The sequence below is a fragment of the Chaetomium strumarium genome, assembly GCF_033439665.1.
Source record: "Chaetomium strumarium strain CBS 333.67 chromosome Unknown B0T15scaffold_4, whole genome shotgun sequence".
Classification (NCBI taxonomy): domain Eukaryota; kingdom Fungi; phylum Ascomycota; class Sordariomycetes; order Sordariales; family Chaetomiaceae; genus Chaetomium; species Chaetomium strumarium.
The window spans coordinates 2,295,385-2,312,143 of NW_026944432.1; the positions used below are offsets into that span (position 1 = coordinate 2,295,385).

Below are 16,759 nucleotides of genomic sequence, written 5' to 3' on the forward strand. Positions count from 1 at the left end.
TTGCATAGATACTTTTAGCTGTCCACTACCGAAATGGCTTGCCCCGTCACCACACCATCTACCTGGGAGGGGAACGAACCCGTATTCGGTTCTCCGAGTTCCGTAATCTCGGCCGATCCGAGCGGCTGGTTGCCGCCGCACGGGACCCGATGAGGTCTCGGTGCCGGCACTGCGGAGTACCAAGCTTCAGCAGATGCGGACCAGCAACCTAGGATGTTGTGTATCGACTTGATACGCCAATCCCAAGGACACTGTCTCAGGCAGCAGAGTTGCCTCATAGCGTTGGTCTGGCCACCTTCTCTCGTCTTCGTCTTGCGAGCGAAGCCGTGGTCATCGTCTATAACCGTTAGCTTGGTGTGTTTGTGGTAAGTCGATCAGTCTACTTAGGTCGCTTCACCCGTGTCAGTATCTTTTAGGACTTGCAAGGGGCACAATATGATTGAGACAGCTGAGACAGGCAGTCTAACATTGCGAGCATACGCTCTGCGTCATTGCCGGTCATAGTTCCATCAAAGTGCTTGACCATTGGCGCCCAAGACGAAAGATGGTAGAAACTGTGCAGTAAGCTCTTACAATCACTCCGTCGGTAGATTTTTCCAATTGGAAATTTCGTTATGGACAGTCCTCAAAGGTGGTGAGAAGACTGGCGTTATGAGTACGGTACCTATGACTACCGAGCCTTACCTACCGAGCAAGGGCCATGACTCCATGACACCTTGGGCCTTGTCTAGTAAATAAACCCCTGATGAATCCTCCGCCTATGGAGCCCGGTTTAACCATAACACTGGGAGCCAGCCTCGGCAAGCGGATGTCAACACTGGGCGACATTGATGAAACAATAATAAGTTGCAGTCTCCCGTCTTACTCCACGTTGTGATCATCGCTCGACGGATACTGTCGTGGGGAACTGTGCTGCTAAGGAACTAATCTTCACGTGAGTGTCTCAGCAGGAGATTTTATGCTGGAAGGGGCAGGCATTAGACTCAGCATAGAGCGCGAAAATTAGATAGCTGGCCGGGTCATGTAGAGTAGAACATGCCTTGGATAGCGAGCTAGGCTTTTGTGGTCTGTAGAACGAGGTATATGGACTCTTTCTGCCACAAGAGATTTTCGCAGTGCTGTTTTGGTGTCAGCAGAACGGAGAGAGGAGACGGGACAGCGTTTAACCATGAAGAGCCGGAGGACTCGGTATTTCCTCTTGTTCTGAAGTATGAACGCAAAGAGCACGGGGTCTTCACAACGGTGTGTGTGTGTGTGTGCTCCTGAAGCGCTTGTCTTCTAATCGTCGCCAATCCAACCGCGTGTTGTTGGGCTTCCGGATCATTGGTCGGCGTCCATCTTCGGATGGTGTTGATAGGAACCGAAAGAACAATATCGCGGTTCGAACACCCCCTGTCGTTGGGACACTGGCAGACCGCCTTGATCCCGCGATCTGTGCTCGTGGCCAGATGATTGGATTGTGATTCGTTGGATATTGCTGACTTTGAGTGCAGCAACAGCAGCTCCTTCTCTGCCCGTGCTGCTTTCGTTATCGCTCCCTGAACTTCCACCTAAATCCCCTCTTAGTTTGAATCCTTTACATAGCAGCGCTAAGGAGGTCAAATAGCTGAAGAAAGAGACCCAATAATCGAAACAAGTTTTGAAGCTGGAAAGAAGGACGCGAAGAGTGTCTACTCGGATTGTCTTATCGGCCATCCCGCCCTTATCAGTGCAGTTGATCTGGCCGCTGATCGGCGCTCGGCTCCGAACTGACCCGGCGGCCAGGCTGACCACGCTCTCGACCGCCACTTAAACCTCTAAACTGCTATTCTCGAGTCGCTGGTTCTATTCGTCTTCCTAGTACTCCATAAGCACAGGCCATTCCGCTCCTTGGACGACGCTAGCTTCTGCACGCAATATCTTCTTTCTCTCCTGTGTCTGCTGGCACCGCTAATCTGCTGCGTTGCGTCGAGAAAGCTTCCAGTGCTTCAACCATGTGGGCGTTCTCCTCCTCGTCCTCGAATTCGACCTCCGAGGCGCCGCCACCAGCTGCCACTGAGGCAGACGAGCCTCAGAACGAGGGATCTAAGCTCAGAACATTCATCTCTATATTGAGAAAGTGAGTGCAGAATGTCTCCACCGACTTGGTCTTTCGCCCGCTCCCCCTTCGTTAGAGACACTGAGGAATGTCTGTGAGGAGGCGGAAGGATGGTAGAGTCTTAACGTCATGTATCAGACGGACCACTTCTGCATTGAAGTACGTGATGAGCATCCGAGCTAATAAACAGCCCAGATTCATCGGCGTAGCAGACCTCGCCTCCGTTCGATTCTCCCTTCCCTCCCAGCTCCTAGAGCCGACACCGAATCTCGAATACTGGAACTACCTGGACTCACCGAATGCTTTCGTTGCTATTGGAACCGCAGACGACCCGGTTGACCGCATGCTGGAAGTGCTACGTTTCTGGTTTACAAAGGACTTGAAGTATGCAAAGGGAAAGCCATGCAAACCGTACAACAGTTGTCTCGGGGAGTTCTTCAGGGTAGGTTGCCAAGGCTTTGAAACAGCCTACGACATCCCGATTTGAGGAGGGCAAGTCGCTGACAGCGTCACGCTGGCCAGTGCAACTGGGAGACCGAAGATGATGCACCGAGGATCGATACAAGAGCGCTCCGGCCAAATGGTAGCCCGCCGGGCAGTAGCTCGCCCAGTACGAAGTCCGCGGAGCTCGCTGTCAAAAGGGGGCTCGGCTCCGGCGATGCGCGTGGTTCGTCTACTGTGTCCGTCTCGCAGTCAGCAACCAATCCGACCAAGCCAGTCCGGGTTTCGTACTTGACCGAGCAGACGTCACACCATCCGCCCGTCAGCGCTTTCTACATCAGCTGCCCCGAGAAAGGCATCCATGCCAAGGGATTTGACCAGATCACAGCGAAGTTCACTGGTACCTCTATCAAGGTGATGCCTGGAGAGCACAACCTTGGGATCTTCATCACCGTGGAGCGGCGTGACCATGAGACGTATCAGTTGACGCACCCTGCGGCGCATCTTGGTGGCATTCTAAGGGGCGCCTTAAGTGTGTCCGTCGGTGACATGGCCTACATTACTTGCCCGGAGACCAAGCTCAAGACCATTCTGCGTTACTACGATGATGGCTGGCTCGGCCGCTCGACGAACAAGGTGGAAGGCATCATCTTCCGTTATGACCCGGAGAATGATGATAAGCAGAAGATTAGCGACGTCCCAGAGGAGGAGATCCTCGTGCGCCTTGGCGGGGCATGGAAGGAGAAAATCGTCTTCACTCTGGGCCCCAAACCTGTCGTGAGTACACCTGTGGAAATACATAGCGCAAGCAATTCTTTCCTTACACTGAAGGACAGGACTCGCACCCCCCAGAATACCAGATAACCATCATCGATATCGCCCCTCTCACAGTAGCACCCAAGGTGCTCCCACCACCTGAGCAACAGCTGCCCAATGAATCCCTGCAGCTTTGGAGCGAAGTTACGAAGGCCATTCTGTCTAAACAATACTCCCGCGCTACGACTGTCAAGCAAGAGCTTGAGGAGACTCAGCGAGAGAAAGCGCGCGAGCGTGAACGGAAGGGAGAAACGTGGAAGCCTGTTTTCTTTGAGCAGGCTACTGACAAGGCCGGCAAGCCATCGCTGACGGAGAAGGGAAGGGAGGTTCTCAACCGTGCGCAGAAGGGAGAATGGAGCATGGAAGGAATTCTTCCTTGACGTGTCGACTAAGCCGGAGCAGTGAGAGAGATAGACGGGGTGGAAAGAGGCAACGGCAGTTTTCTTACTCTGCATAGAAGGGGCTTACACGGCGCGTCATCTCAATCGGATTTCTCCTATTGGCTACGCCACACTCTTTCTGTTTGATGGGCGGGGTTCGGCGTTCGTCGCCGGCATGATTACGCCGTCCCGGTCTCGGCGGTGGTCCAGGGGCACATAACACTCATACAGGCAAACATCTGGGAAGGCGTTGCTGATGATACCATTAAAGCTCTACAAAGACCATTCCATCCCACATTACACTCGGTTGGACGGAATAGCCTGACGGAGGTCGTCTAGTCCTCCCTCGGAGTCTGAGCGAGCGACTGAACTAGCGTCTTTCTTTCGCATAATGCTAACAGTAGTGAAATCCATCCCTGAATTGTCCTAGCAAAGGTTTAGAAACGACCTCTTAGGACTATGATGCCTGGTTCCACGGGACTATAGTAGTCCATATATAACCTCAAACCCAGCATCATCCATCCCTTGACGCAGGCCCCCCTGAGGCCCTACACCAAACTGTGTACCCCAAGGTTTATACGCGAGTTAACAAAGTATCAATGTGAAATGAATGAACACGAGGATGAAGGGGTGGAAGAGGCGAACTATGAGAGAAAAGGAAAGGAGAGAAGAGAGCGAGAGAGCCAGCCTTGTAGTGCTAGGCTCAGGGCCTTACGTGAGTGGGATCATATGAGATAGTCCCGCGGGACCGAGCATCATAGTCCCAGAAAGCCATCTCAAGGTCTAAGCAAGTCGAAAAAGTACCACAGCCTGGAAGTGTCACAGCAGAACAACATTGTTGCCTGCAAACGCCTGGGGGCCCCCTATACCGGGCGATAGCAAGCCTCCAGCGAAATAAGCTTTTGACAGATTACGCCTACAACTATTTTAATTACTAGCATCTACCATTGTTCATCACGAAAGATATCCTTACCGTGTCCTCCTCTATCTCCTCTCCATCGGCCGGTGCAGGAGGATATGGGGCCGGGCAGGCCCTTCTTGTGCTTTCATTGTATACCTTTGACGGGGGGTTCCCGCTGGTTTCTTAGGCACTTATCCGTTGGATCCTCTCTCACTTCCCCCATAATTATATCAATACAACAACTTGAATTTACCTTCGCCGCGGAGGCGACAACGCCATCCGCGGGTAGCACAGCCCGGATAGTCCGGAGCGGGACGTATCCTGTAAGGAGTGTGGAAGGCGGCAGGCACTAATAGAAAGTGTCGGCATACAACACCAGCGTCCTAGATCCCGTCTCAGACCTCAAAACGTTTTTGCGGTCTCTCTCACTCATGGGATGCTGGAACAGATGTCAAACTAAACGGTCTGATATGGTGAGAAACAACATGAACCTAAAGATACTGTTAACACTCGACGCTTGGTGCTGCACCGAAACTACCAAAGTCGTTTGATGGTTACTGCTGCTCAGTTGCTCATGATTTCTCCGAAGGCGACCAATTGTGAATCGTCTTGTTCAACGTGGCACTCGCCTTGACTTCGAACCTCGGATGTTGCGGTATCTACCTCGACTCAGAGTCGCAGTTCTAACGAAGGTACCGCAGAAATGAAATTCGAAACTCATGTGCGTACTGTGTCGTCCTCGCAACCTAATGTGCAGCCTTCCAAGCCCTATACGCATCGTTTTCCCAACCGAACTCCACTGTCCAGTTCCAACGGTTCCTTCGGCCGGCACTTACGCCATCGAATCCCAAGTCCAGCCGCGGGCATGGTTCTGGCATAGGTGGGATTATGTACTCCGTACAGGTCTCCCTCACCGATCACACACACTGCCCTACCCACGTATAAAAACCGAGAGAATATAAGCCACGACTTGGAGAGCAAACAATCGGAGCAGCATACGGCAGCACTAGACCTAGCTGTGCCGAGCCTGCCAGAAAGCCGGCCTACTATCTAGACTCTGAAGACATGGTTCACCAAGAACGAAGGTCGAGGGGATGGCATTAACCCTCAAAAAAGGAGCAACTCGATTTTCACACAGAAAGGTCAGTCTTAGAGCCACCCCTCTAACAAATTGGCTAATCGCCCGTATAGCTCAGTGGTAGAGCGTTCCGCTCGTACTCGTCAACGGAAAGGTCGGCGGTTCGATCCCGCCTGGGGGCAGACAATTAGAATATTAGGGGTTGCTTAGGCAACCTTAAAGGGTATTCATTTTAGACAGGACTTTATCTTTTGTTATGTTAACTTGCTTGCTATTATATTAACTTATTAGTTATATATAGCTATTTATATCTTTAGTTATTATACACCTCTGTTATTTTCTTAGCTTTTGAGATCTAGAGATCTTAGGGGTATAGCTACTAGCAATTACTTCTACCCTCTAACTCTTTAGTGTCATGCGAATGGAAAACTCCTCTAGGTAAGACTCAATATAGCCTCGTCCGCACGCTAGTGCCTGGAAGCGCATTCATCGTAGGCAGATTTTATGTGTAGGGTATTGGCTGCAGTCCACGCTGCCACCTGCCGGCGGTGATCGGAACGTGATAGAGTTCTACCCAGCTCGCTCTTGGAAAAGTCCTATACGGATACCTAAGTTCTATCCCCCGAGCAGTGATTCTGACTGATGTCGACAGGATGTTCGCGGACGGCTTTCGTTTTAGCTGACGGGTGGTTCCATTGTCTGTAACGTAACGTTATCTGTAAGACAGCGCTAGTCATGATTACCATTACCATAACTTATTAGTCGCTAAGCCTCATTTCGTCGCCAGGGTGCAAGCGCAGCGACAAAGGAGCAGAAAAACGTGAGCAAACGCCAGCAACAATGCGACAAACACAAAGCAAACATTAGCCTGGATCGCCAACAGGCTCGGATACCGAACTTCAATTCTTCATCCACTTGACATTGCACTGCCCGAAGCCTCGGGCCTGTCATCTCGGCCGAGGACTGGAATTCTGCCCTACGAATCCGCCAGCCGCCAAGCAGCCGCCATTCGGGGCACCCCTGAACCTCAGCTCAAACAATTCGTACCGCGAAGCCAAGCCGAAGAGAGAATCTCACTCACGCGACAACCGGACCCGATCTCTCCCATCCGGGCTTTCACCACCCAACGAACGGAGCGACAGCCGTCACCGGGGCTTCCAGGGTGCCACAGTCGTTCTGCCGAAATCCGAAGAGCCATGGCCACCACCACGTCGGGCTTAACAAGGCGCAGGGGAGGAGGGGGAGCGGGCGCCGGCGACGGAGAGAGCAACGGTGTCGGCATGGGCTCGCGGACCAATTCGTCGGCCAATGTTAGGGACAGCAGCGGGCCCGAAACGAGCTACGAGAGCGGCGAGAACGGACACCGGATCGCCTTCGACCCGCGCGATATCAGCGAGAGCGCCGAGCGCAGCAAGCAGCCTAAGCTCACGCTCATGGAGGAGGTGTTGCTGCTGGGGTTGAAGGATAAGCAGGTTTGTCTTGCTTGCGCTGATTATACGTGACGGTGCTGAACTCGACGGGCTGATGAAGGAACTGCTTTGTAGGGCTACCTGTCATTTTGGAACGACAACATCTCGTACGCGCTGCGCGGGTGCATCGTGCTGGAGCTCGCTTTCCGTGGACGCATAGCCATGCAAAAGACCCCTTCAAGACGGAGCTTTCCTCTGCCCGACCGGATCATCGAGGTTATCGACGACACCTTGACCGGCGAGGTGCTGCTGGACGAAGCCCTCAAAATGATGAAGACGAGCGAGAAGATGAGCGTCAGCAGCTGGATTGACCTTATGAGCGGTATGCGCTGGGCATACTACCCCTATGACAAACAACGACTGGCACCACAACATCCTACTGACATATTTATTACGGACAGGAGAGACGTGGAACCTCATGAAGATCGGCTACCAGCTGAAGCAAGTCCGCGAGCGGCTGGCCAAGGGCTTGGTAGACAAGGGCATCCTGCGGACTGAAAAGCGAAACTTCCTCCTGTTCGACATGGCGACCCACCCGGTAGTTGACAGCGGCGCGAAAGAAGATATCCGGCGGCGCGTGCGCAACGTGTTGACGCAGCGGACTGTCGTGCTCAACAGCTCGCAGTGGCTACCCGAGAATCTCGAGTTCCGCTACCTGCGCACCGTGGCCATGGTCTGCGCCGCCTACGCGGCCAACGTACTCGAGAACGCGCTGTCGACGCTCGGTCACGAGGCCAGGGAGAAGGCGTTCAACCAAACAGACGAGCTACTCGCGGATTACAGCCAGTGGCCGTTTGGGAGGAAGGCCGTATCTAATGATATAGGGGAGAACTTGCCGCAGGTTATCGGCGAGGTGCGTGACGCACGCTACGTCTCTCTTTGCTCATCCACTGACCCTTCCCTCCACAGGAAGTCAATCGGAACCAGGATAAGGAGCTCCAGCTCGAAGTGGTCGCCGCCTGCTTGAGCGTCTTCACCCGCCTCGACTCGCTCCTCTAGTGCCTAAGTGGTGGTCTCCCCGGTAGGCCCCTTGCGGCGCGCAGGCCTCTTCTGACCCCAACGCAACTTTCAAGTCTTCCACGCACCCACAACCATGCATTCATACTTATGGTCACGGTATTGATTCTCTTTCGGCACCGCCAGAATACTGGATGGTTCGTTTGCGCCATGGGTTCCTTCCTCCCGAAGAATCCTTCCGCCAACCAACCGGAACCACCACAACGTCTCCAGAGCGCCAAAGAACACGGGAACGCTCCTTTCGTATCCTGCTATTCTGTACAGCGAGGCCGGACAAGACAGCGGGCCGGGAAGGCCACCACGACAACCGCAAGCACTCGGAATGGAAAGAGACAGCATAACCGCAAGCATTCGAAAAGAAAAGAGCAAGCATCTTAGAGGGAACGATCAGCCCACGGAATGAAAAGGGAAGTGGTGTTGTGCTTGAGAAAAATGGACAGAGGGTATCGGGCCTTAACTGGGTTGGGATGCGCAAGGAGCAAAGAGTCTGCCTCGGAAGCCGAAAACAAAAGGAAAGGGAACCTCCTTTTCCAGAGCTTGGGCCGCTTCTCGAATACCTTTACTCAGACGGACGGGAAATGGGATATATGGGCGGCAAATTCTTCGCATGTAGTTGGGTTCCGTTCTTTCACGGTGGGTAGTGGGCGGCGGGGTTCGAGGACCTGAGGAGAACTTGTCGCGCCTAATCCCGTCGCTTGGCTGCTCTGCGTGATGTGGATGGGTTAGGGCTGGACGACCGAGATGCCTAGGAGGTTCGTTTCGGGTGTTTCTCGTGTGTGGTAGGGGTCCTCTTGCGATTGCTGGGAAACGGAGCAAAGGGGAGTCTGTTTCTTTGTCGTCCCGCTTTTTTACTATTTAGCTTTCTTCTACTTCGTTTTCTCTTCTATTTCATGCAGCTAATTGGACGGGCATGATCGATGTCGTGGCTTAAACCGGTGAGAGCAACCGGCCTCAACTACCGGCATGTCGTGTTAGGCTGCTGGCCTCCGGAGATGAGACAGCTCTCTCACATGCACCCATGCGAGACCAGGAATGACAGATCAACCTCGTGTCGTACCATTTTCTTATCCACTTGACTCCAATAGCAGAATGTGCAGGCCACATGCCGTTCAAAATACAGAAATAGAGCCCTAAATACCGCGATGCATCTGGGATCAAGCAACGCCGGACGCCCCCCCACCCCAAGACACGAAACAGAGATGACAACTCTTAAAGCAACCCTTCCATCCGCTCATAACTCGGAGCGCATCTCTTCAGATCGGCTTGCCACTTTTATTTCTTCCCACCGCCAAACCCGCCCTCGAACCCAGGCCGGCTTTTCTTTTTAGTTTGAATGCCCTTGTTCTTCTTCTTCCCGCCTTTGTTGGCCAGCTTCTCCTCGCGCCGCTTCCGGATGTTCTCTTCGCGCTTGCGCTGGCGTTCCTGAATGGCCTGCTGAACGCCCTCAGTCCGCTCCTTCCACTCGCGCTCCGACTTCTTCTTCGCCTTCTCCTTGCGCTTGAGCGCCTTTTTGAGCAGGGACTCGTTGTCGTGCACCTTCTCACCCTCGGCACGTCGGCGAGCCGCCAACCATGTCTCCTTCTCGAGCACCTCTTTGCGCTTGTCCTCGTCCATGCTGGCGATCCGTTTTTTTTTGCGCCTCGAGCTTGAGCAGGGCCGTCTTGGGGTCGGAGGGGCCCTTCTTTTTGGCACTGCCGGGGGTCTTCTCGTAGCTCAGGTCGTGCGACAACTGGGTTCCGTCTGAAAAGGCTAGCCGGCCAAAGGCGAAGTGGTTGGCGTCGCGGTCATCGCCTTGCTCAAAGAGGGGGCTGAGGCCGGGCGAGTTGCGCGCACTTGCTAGTGCCTCCTCCCGCTTTCTGTCCTCTTCCTCCTTGGCTAGCCGGCGCATCTCCTTCTTTTGCGCCTTCCGTTGGGCTTGCTTCTCCCGCCGCGCCTCGATCAAATCCTGTCGCGTGCGGATAGTCTTGCCGTCTTCGTCAGCGACTTTGCGAGCTGCGCGAAGGGCAGCGAGCTTGGCTTCGAGGCGAGCGCGTAACGCAGTGGTATCGGCGGGAATCTTGATGTATTTGGGCTTTTCTGACGGGGCCACGGCCGAGGATATAGACGTCGTCGTACTAGCAGGCTCGCCTGACGCCTTCTTCTCGCTGTCGAAGATGGGTGACTCTCGTGCCGAGTCTGCCGACGAACCCTCTGACGAACCCTCATTCTCATTGGCAAGCCCTGATATGTCGATAGGCGCCAATTCCTCGTCTGCATCGCTCTTAGCCTCCTCAGCAGAGAATTGCGCCGGCGCTTCCTCCGCTGCAGACTCTTCGGCCTCCTTCTCCGCAGTGTCTTCCTCGGTGGCGGCGGTCTTAGCCTTCTTCTGCACCTTTTCGGCCTTACCGTCCTTTCTAGCATGCTCCGCTTTGGACTTTTCGGCCTCCTCTTTCTTTTGCTTCTTAGCCAGCTTATGTTCTTCCTTGGCCTTCTGCTTCTTATTGAGGGAGTTCTCGCCCTCAGTGTGTTGTTGTTCTTCGGTGCTTTTCTGCTTCGTGGGCGCCGATTCCTCCTCCTCGTCCAGCTTGACCTTCTTCTTCAGCCCCTCGCCCGGCTTCTCTTTCTCTATCCCTGGGAGATCGCTGTCGCTATCGTGTTCGGAACCGGCGTCACTGTCCTCCTCGGCTTCCATCTCTTGAAGCTTACGCTTGTTCCGCGCCCGCTCGTCCAGCACTTCTTTCGCATTGCGATTGAGTTCGCTGTCCGGGTCCAGCTTTCCCCTTTTTGCAGCTCTTGCCTGATCCTTTGTCTGCTTCTTCTTCCTCCATTGATCCTGTGGCAGGGCGCGAAACTTATCAGCAATCAATCGTCCTACTCGTCGGAGCGCAGCCGCTTGCGAGGCGAGGGAGAGAGGGGAGAACAACATACACTTGTGTCTTCCCCGTAATACATCTTAGCTGGGATCAGAGAAAGGAGGCCGTCGAAGGCCTTTGCATGGTCGCGGAGGCGCTCCTGTTAGACAGACAAGGATCAGTGGACAAACTCCGGGTGGCAGTCTCGGCTTGAAGCCAGGTGCATTCGCTTTACCTGCAACGAAGCGTCCGCCATGTTTGCCATCGTTCTTGAAGTCCAAGGAAAGATGCTCTCAAGGCAAGTTTGAGCAAGATGCGACACCTTCGGGCGCTGTATTGTCGAGTTAAGCACGGGCGTTGGTTGAGCTGGGCTTGCTGGGAAAATTGACCTGGCGGGCGCGCAGAGCGGTTGAATTTTATCGGTCGAAATTTTGGGAACTGCCCCACCCCCATCATGCAGCTAAAGCAATTCTGCCGGCGGTGAGTGCTTGTGGGCGAACTTCGTAACTAGGTACCTATGTTGGTAGGTAGGTAGTAGGTAACAATGGGAAGCTAGGAAACAATAGGAAAGGTATTAGAATGCGAATAAATAGAAGGAATCTTACAATAGAGGCAGCACTAACGTAGTCCTTCTCTAAAGTCTGGTCAAATAACCAGTGTTCAGCAATGATCTTGACACTACCCGGTACCTATGTGCGGGGTCCCCGCAAATGATAACCCTCGCCTCAAACAGAATCGCCAAGACAGCTTCAACCCTCTGTCTCTTCGGCGAAATGGCCATTCGCCGTGGCCGAATCTAAACCCAAGATAAACAATACGTATCAGGATAGCCCACAGCTGCGCCAACTCCCAGATCCCAACGCCAACCTCGACCCATCAGACATCGGTCCCAAACGCCACCGCTATGCATTGCTAGGCCCCGCCACCCAAGCAGCACTTGCCCCCGGTTGGACGCCGACAATACAATAATCAGATTATCCATACAGAAACTTCGTCAGATTAATCCGTCTGCCGGAACGTAGTGGGCAGGGCCCATCGTCATCAACGTCATTCTCCCCGTCACTGTCGGGGATAAGCTGGTCCTCACTCCCTAGGGGCTTGTTTAGCGCCTCTACTTCTTCCAGATCCGCTTTTGGCAAGGGCACAAAAGCCGGATCTACAGACAAGGAATCAACATGCTTCGGTTTATTGCTGGGCATGGGTGCCTTCAGGGTCGACGGCGTTGATCCAAACGACTTTCCGCGACCGAGTGCCCGGGCTCCGATCCGCTGCAGGGGAGTCAGCATGGGGGTTTGTGTGTTCGGCGGGCTGAGGCTCTTTTGAGTCGCTGTTGGCTCCATGCTTGACGCCGGCGTGGGCAGGCAGTGGACGAATCGGGTCCGGGGTCTCGCTGTCTCATACGAAAACTGCTTGAGAAGTCCCCCGAGAGGTGTCACCGATGTCGGATTGGGAATATGGCCTTCGTCGGCTGGTCCGTGTTGTACAGGGGGTGAAGCTGGGACTTCGACCGAGTCATCGGCATTGTCCTCCTGGCTCTTCGGCGTTCGTCCGGCAGAAAGAAGCTCATCCTTATGTGCTTCAGGAGACGGTTCCCGGAAAATGTCGAACTCATCGGCCGGTTTGCCAGGTTTCTCAGAACGCCGTGAATCGAAATCAGGGAGACTCCGGAACGCCTCCTCAACTGAATCATCCGACATCAGCAGCTGGTCCAGCTTCTTGCTGGGTTTCTTTTGTTTTGTTGTGGAGAAGAATTTGCTCTTCTCCAGAGCAACCCTGCCACCTTCCTCAACGGCTGAATCATCACACAACCGCGCCTTCTTTGGCGGTCTGCTGGAAGAAACCGGGTCTTGGTACACTTGAATTACTGGCCCAGTTGTCCGGCGACGATCTCTCGAAGTCTCGAACTGATCCAAGCCGAGGAGCTTCGAGATAGGCTCACTCTTCCGACGGAGTACGCGGGCATTGCTGGAATACGACCGAGCAGGACTTGCTGGCTCTTCTACACCCTCCACATACGGTCTCGGAAGTGGGAAAACTATGGGGCGGGGGCCGGCGTCACTAGCAGCGGCGTTGTTCTGGTTCGGGTCGATTGCGAAGCAGTTTGCATCCATCTCGCCGAGAGGAATGCGGCCTGAATTGCGCTCCTTGAAGAACTCTGTGATAGGCTTCCCAAGACTCCTCGGCGGTCCGCTGGCCGGAGTCAGTGCCTGGCTGATCCTCCTCTTGCCCGGCGAACGCGGGACCACGATGCGCTGCCTGGTGATGGGGTTGATGTCACCCGCAGCAATGGATCTGGCCATCTCCGTTTCTATTGGTGGCCCGATGAAAGGCATGTCGTTGACATCGACCGCCGGGTCTGGTTCCGTCAACAAAACAATGTCTCGCTTCTTGGGACAGAATACACGTTGGTGCAAAAAGGTGAGCTCGGCTTGCTTGAAATCGTCGAGATAGCTTTCGGGGATTTGGTGCTTTCCGTCGAACCGCAGCATCCTGACGACGCGCTCAGGGGTCTTGTGCTTCCGAATCAAGCGGTACGCAGTCTTTAGACCAATGTTGCTGACGCCTTCCAGGTAGTCGCAACCGCTCAAGATGGCCATGTGTCGAAACTCGCTGTCAGTCCAACCGGTAAGGGATATCTCGCGCACAGCACAGAAGTCTCTCCGGTTGATCTCGATACACTGGCCGTGCTGGTCTAGCTTGGTCAACAAACGCTTCGCGCCGAAGACCAGCAAGTCGGAATCCTCGGACACGATACCGCGGATCAACCCTTGGCGTTCAAGGTAGACCAGCTGAGCGTCTGCCTCGTATGGAGCGACCACGTACGGGATATCGGCCTTCTTGAGCTCCTCGATCAGATGACGAGCCATCTCCGGAGTGACGTCGATGGCCTTTTGGAGTTCGGCATAAGCCTGTGAGGGCTTGCCTGCCCTAAGAAGCTCTAGTCCAACCCTCTTGCTCTCTTCCCGGCGCTTGGCCCGCGATGCTTCTGTCTTGGCTTTGCTGGGAAGGAAATCCCCATCGAACACGAGATATGGGGTGACACCAAAGTACTTGAACATCCTGACCCGATGCATGGCGAAGTCCACGTACCTGGAGGCTGTGAGAAGTGCTGCTATGGTGCAAAAAGTGGGTTCAGAACTTACTTGCGCGTCGGCTTGCCCTGAGCCAGTTCAATGGCGCAGGCAACGGCACCACGGTGGAGCCAGCCATAGCCGTCCACCCCAAAGGTTTCCCCAGCATACTTCTTCAGCTCGGTCGGACGCTGTATAGATTTGAGCAGTGGGAGGAGACCTACGGAACTCTTGGGTGAGGAAGGGAAACGGGCGACGAAGAGGAGGTGGAATCTTACCCGAGATGCCCATCCTGAAGGCCGTGGGGAGGAATGACTGTTATGCTCGTTACAGTAGGTCGTCATGCAACGAGACCAGGAAGCAGACAGCGGTTACACGGAGGTCGAGTCCATGAGGTCCACGATCCAGATGTTCGGTTGAGGTTCTTCGTGGTGAATCTGGAATGGGGGGGCCGTAGAAATTCTCTAGACGCGTGGATTACAGAGCGTGTTTACTGCCACGCGTGCCGATTCAACGAGGAAAAGTACAAGGTAGGGAGGAGGCACCGATGCTTGATGAAACACCAGCTGAGCAAACAGAACGACGGGGTGCACCAAGTTGAGGAAGTGCGGTTGGGTGGTGGCGGTTGCTGAGTGTTGCTAGGAATTGCCCTTCCCGGGTCTCGAGATTCGCGTGCACCGCGACCCGCGTCGTTGCCCCGAGACGGCACGCCAATGGAACATTTGCGGGGTTGCCAAGTCCACCAAGGGTGGAGCCAATGCAGCTTAAACTTGCAGTGGGATGGAATAAGCGGAAATAAACCTTCAAGGTTGCTTTGTTAAGCTTCGGAAAGAGCGAATAATCCATATCTTGAGCAGCCACTCTAAGGAACAGAACCAGATGTGTCGATCCTTTTCCAGGACGTCCAGCCTTGTCGCTGATCGGTTTAATATCGCCGTTAGTAGGCGAGGTGGGTAGGTTAGGTAGTCCGTCTCTGCAGGCACTTGTGATTACGGATTACGGAGTACTAGTACACAGTGAGAGACCCAAGACGCCGTCAACTTTGTCAGTCCCCAACCCCACTCTTATCATCAAGCTCCATCGAAAAATTCCCTGGTCATACCTTATGTGCCTGCAAGTAAGGTATCAAAGCGACAACCCAACGGCGACCGGAAACCGGAGGCCTTCATTATGGCGAAAACTTTGGAGAAAACGCGCAAGCAGATCGCAAAGAAGAGGAACGGGAAACTAGAAGCGCTGCATGAGCACAGCCGGGATTCAAAACGGCTCCACCGTGCCCAGGTGCGAGACGACCGCCTCGAAAAGATCGCCGAGGCAAGGCGCAAAAGGGATCAACCTCTTCGTGAGTGGCTTTGCCTAACACCTCCTTTATCAGCCCATATAGGGCATATCTGACAGTCTAAAAGTGGCCCGTGTCGCTTTCTTCCAGGACTTTGTCCGTGAGCATGGGAACAAGCCCCTTGACCTTGAGGTTATCCAGTCCAAGATCAACGAGTGAGTGCTGCCACGCATTGTCATCCACGCATGAACGGCATATAGCAGATATGGAGCGGCTTCGAACTTTTCACACTAACTGGATTTCAGGTTTGTGCACCAACATGATGACGAATACGAAACAGCCAAAAAGGCACGGCGTCCAGGACGTCCACCAAGCACCCGAGAGGACCTATTGAAGATGAAGATCCTTGCCCTCGATAAAGAGTATCGTGACGGATTTTGTAAGATGTTCTGTCCACTTATGGCCAACACGTGCTAATAGTATCCAGATATGCCGGACCTGAGCACTGAAACCAACGTTCAGCTGCTAAGCAGATTTGAAGGCTCGTGGTCGTACCTGACCAACCTTGCCTGGGTAAAGATATCGGCGTCAGGAAGCATCAAGCCCTCCAGTTTCCCTCCCCAGAGTCTCTGATAACGCTCGTGCCATGCCAGGCAGAGTTATGCGGCGTTCGTGTGCCTGCCGCGTGGAAGACTCGAGTGCGACCACGGCGGCGGTTGCATGATCTATCCCGCATGTCGGTGCGTGGTTATTAGCAAACGTCGGTGCGTGGTTATTAGCAAACAGTCTGAGACATTCTGAGGCATCGTCAGGCCCTCGTCCCTCAGCGATGGCGGATGCGTACCTGGATGCTGTGCCTCCGGTGGCTTGCCTTTCCCCGGTGTCCTGGCAAAATCTCCTTGGCCAACATCTCCGTGGTCTGCGCCCGGCCGTGTCAAACGGCGCGCCTAGAGTTGAGGAACGGTCACAGAAACCCAAGCTTCCATACTCCACACGCCATGCACCTTCGAAACGCAAGCGCAGGGCAGGTATGCAGGCCACCGGGCGGCGCCATCCTTGGGGTAACCCGGTCGTCCGCGGGTAATGGGTTAAGCTTGCCCCCGCTCACGTTTTGCCTGGCCGCTGCCACTTGGCTGCCAACGCACCCGTTGTGGCACACGGCTTTCACAGCCTTCATACCGCTGGAGGCCTGTCAGGCAAGGGAGAACCGGGACGCTTCGGCGCCGTTATTGGCCACCGGATCGTCACACACACGGGGCAGCGGCAGGTATCCGAGTGCTGGCCACGGCCCGAGCCCCATCTCATCTCTCTGAGACCGGAGCCCTGGGAACGCCGTCGCCAGTCTTGGCAAGCCCTGCACTCGAGTCCGCCGAGTCCACCCATATGGCGAAGCATAACT

The 16,759-nt window shown here is 54.4% G+C and overlaps 5 protein-coding genes and 1 non-coding gene across 6 annotated transcripts; 5 read left to right on the plus strand and 1 right to left on the minus strand.

Annotated features, from left to right (window-relative positions):
- Nucleotides 1-1,834: 1,834 nt before the first annotated feature.
- Nucleotides 1,835-4,195, plus strand: B0T15DRAFT_207845 (uncharacterized protein). The gene is made up of 4 exons (XM_062862637.1): nt 1,835-2,098; nt 2,273-2,519; nt 2,600-3,295; nt 3,355-4,195. The coding sequence occupies exons 1-4, from the start codon at nt 1,974-1,976 to the stop codon at nt 3,712-3,714; spliced, it is 1,428 nt and encodes a 475-aa protein (XP_062721516.1). The 5' UTR covers nt 1,835-1,973; the 3' UTR covers nt 3,715-4,195.
- Nucleotides 4,196-5,796: 1,601 nt separating this feature from the next.
- Nucleotides 5,797-5,875, plus strand: B0T15DRAFT_t122. The gene has a single exon. It is a non-coding gene; the product is annotated as a tRNA-Thr (tRNA).
- A 1,014-nt stretch (nt 5,876-6,889) lies between these two features.
- B0T15DRAFT_396205 (Golgi phosphoprotein 3-domain-containing protein) lies at nt 6,890-8,161 on the plus strand (the record flags this gene model as incomplete). The annotated part of the gene is made up of 4 exons (XM_062864822.1): nt 6,890-7,165; nt 7,238-7,484; nt 7,564-8,015; nt 8,072-8,161. 4 exons carry the CDS (start codon nt 6,890-6,892, stop codon nt 8,159-8,161), a joined length of 1,065 nt encoding a protein of 354 aa, XP_062721517.1.
- Nucleotides 8,162-9,451: 1,290 nt separating this feature from the next.
- B0T15DRAFT_485291 (uncharacterized protein) lies at nt 9,452-14,372 on the minus strand (the record flags this gene model as incomplete). Its single annotated transcript, XM_062866285.1, has 9 exons — nt 9,452-9,794; nt 9,907-10,255; nt 10,295-10,789; nt 10,823-10,980; nt 11,011-11,087; nt 11,616-11,651; nt 12,057-14,100; nt 14,154-14,301; nt 14,360-14,372. The coding sequence occupies 9 exons, from the start codon at nt 14,370-14,372 to the stop codon at nt 9,452-9,454; spliced, it is 3,663 nt and encodes a 1,220-aa protein (XP_062721518.1).
- Nucleotides 14,373-15,089: 717 nt separating this feature from the next.
- B0T15DRAFT_207939 (translation machinery-associated protein 16) lies at nt 15,090-16,095 on the plus strand. The gene is made up of 4 exons (XM_062862638.1): nt 15,090-15,423; nt 15,488-15,575; nt 15,666-15,799; nt 15,848-16,095. The coding sequence occupies exons 1-4, from the start codon at nt 15,252-15,254 to the stop codon at nt 15,991-15,993; spliced, it is 540 nt and encodes a 179-aa protein (XP_062721519.1). The 5' UTR covers nt 15,090-15,251; the 3' UTR covers nt 15,994-16,095.
- Nucleotides 15,828-16,740, plus strand: B0T15DRAFT_208094 (uncharacterized protein). Its single transcript, XM_062862639.1, has one exon. The coding sequence runs from the start codon at nt 16,197-16,199 to the stop codon at nt 16,671-16,673; it is 477 nt and encodes a 158-aa protein (XP_062721520.1). The 5' UTR covers nt 15,828-16,196; the 3' UTR covers nt 16,674-16,740.
- Nucleotides 16,741-16,759: the final 19 nt, after the last annotated feature.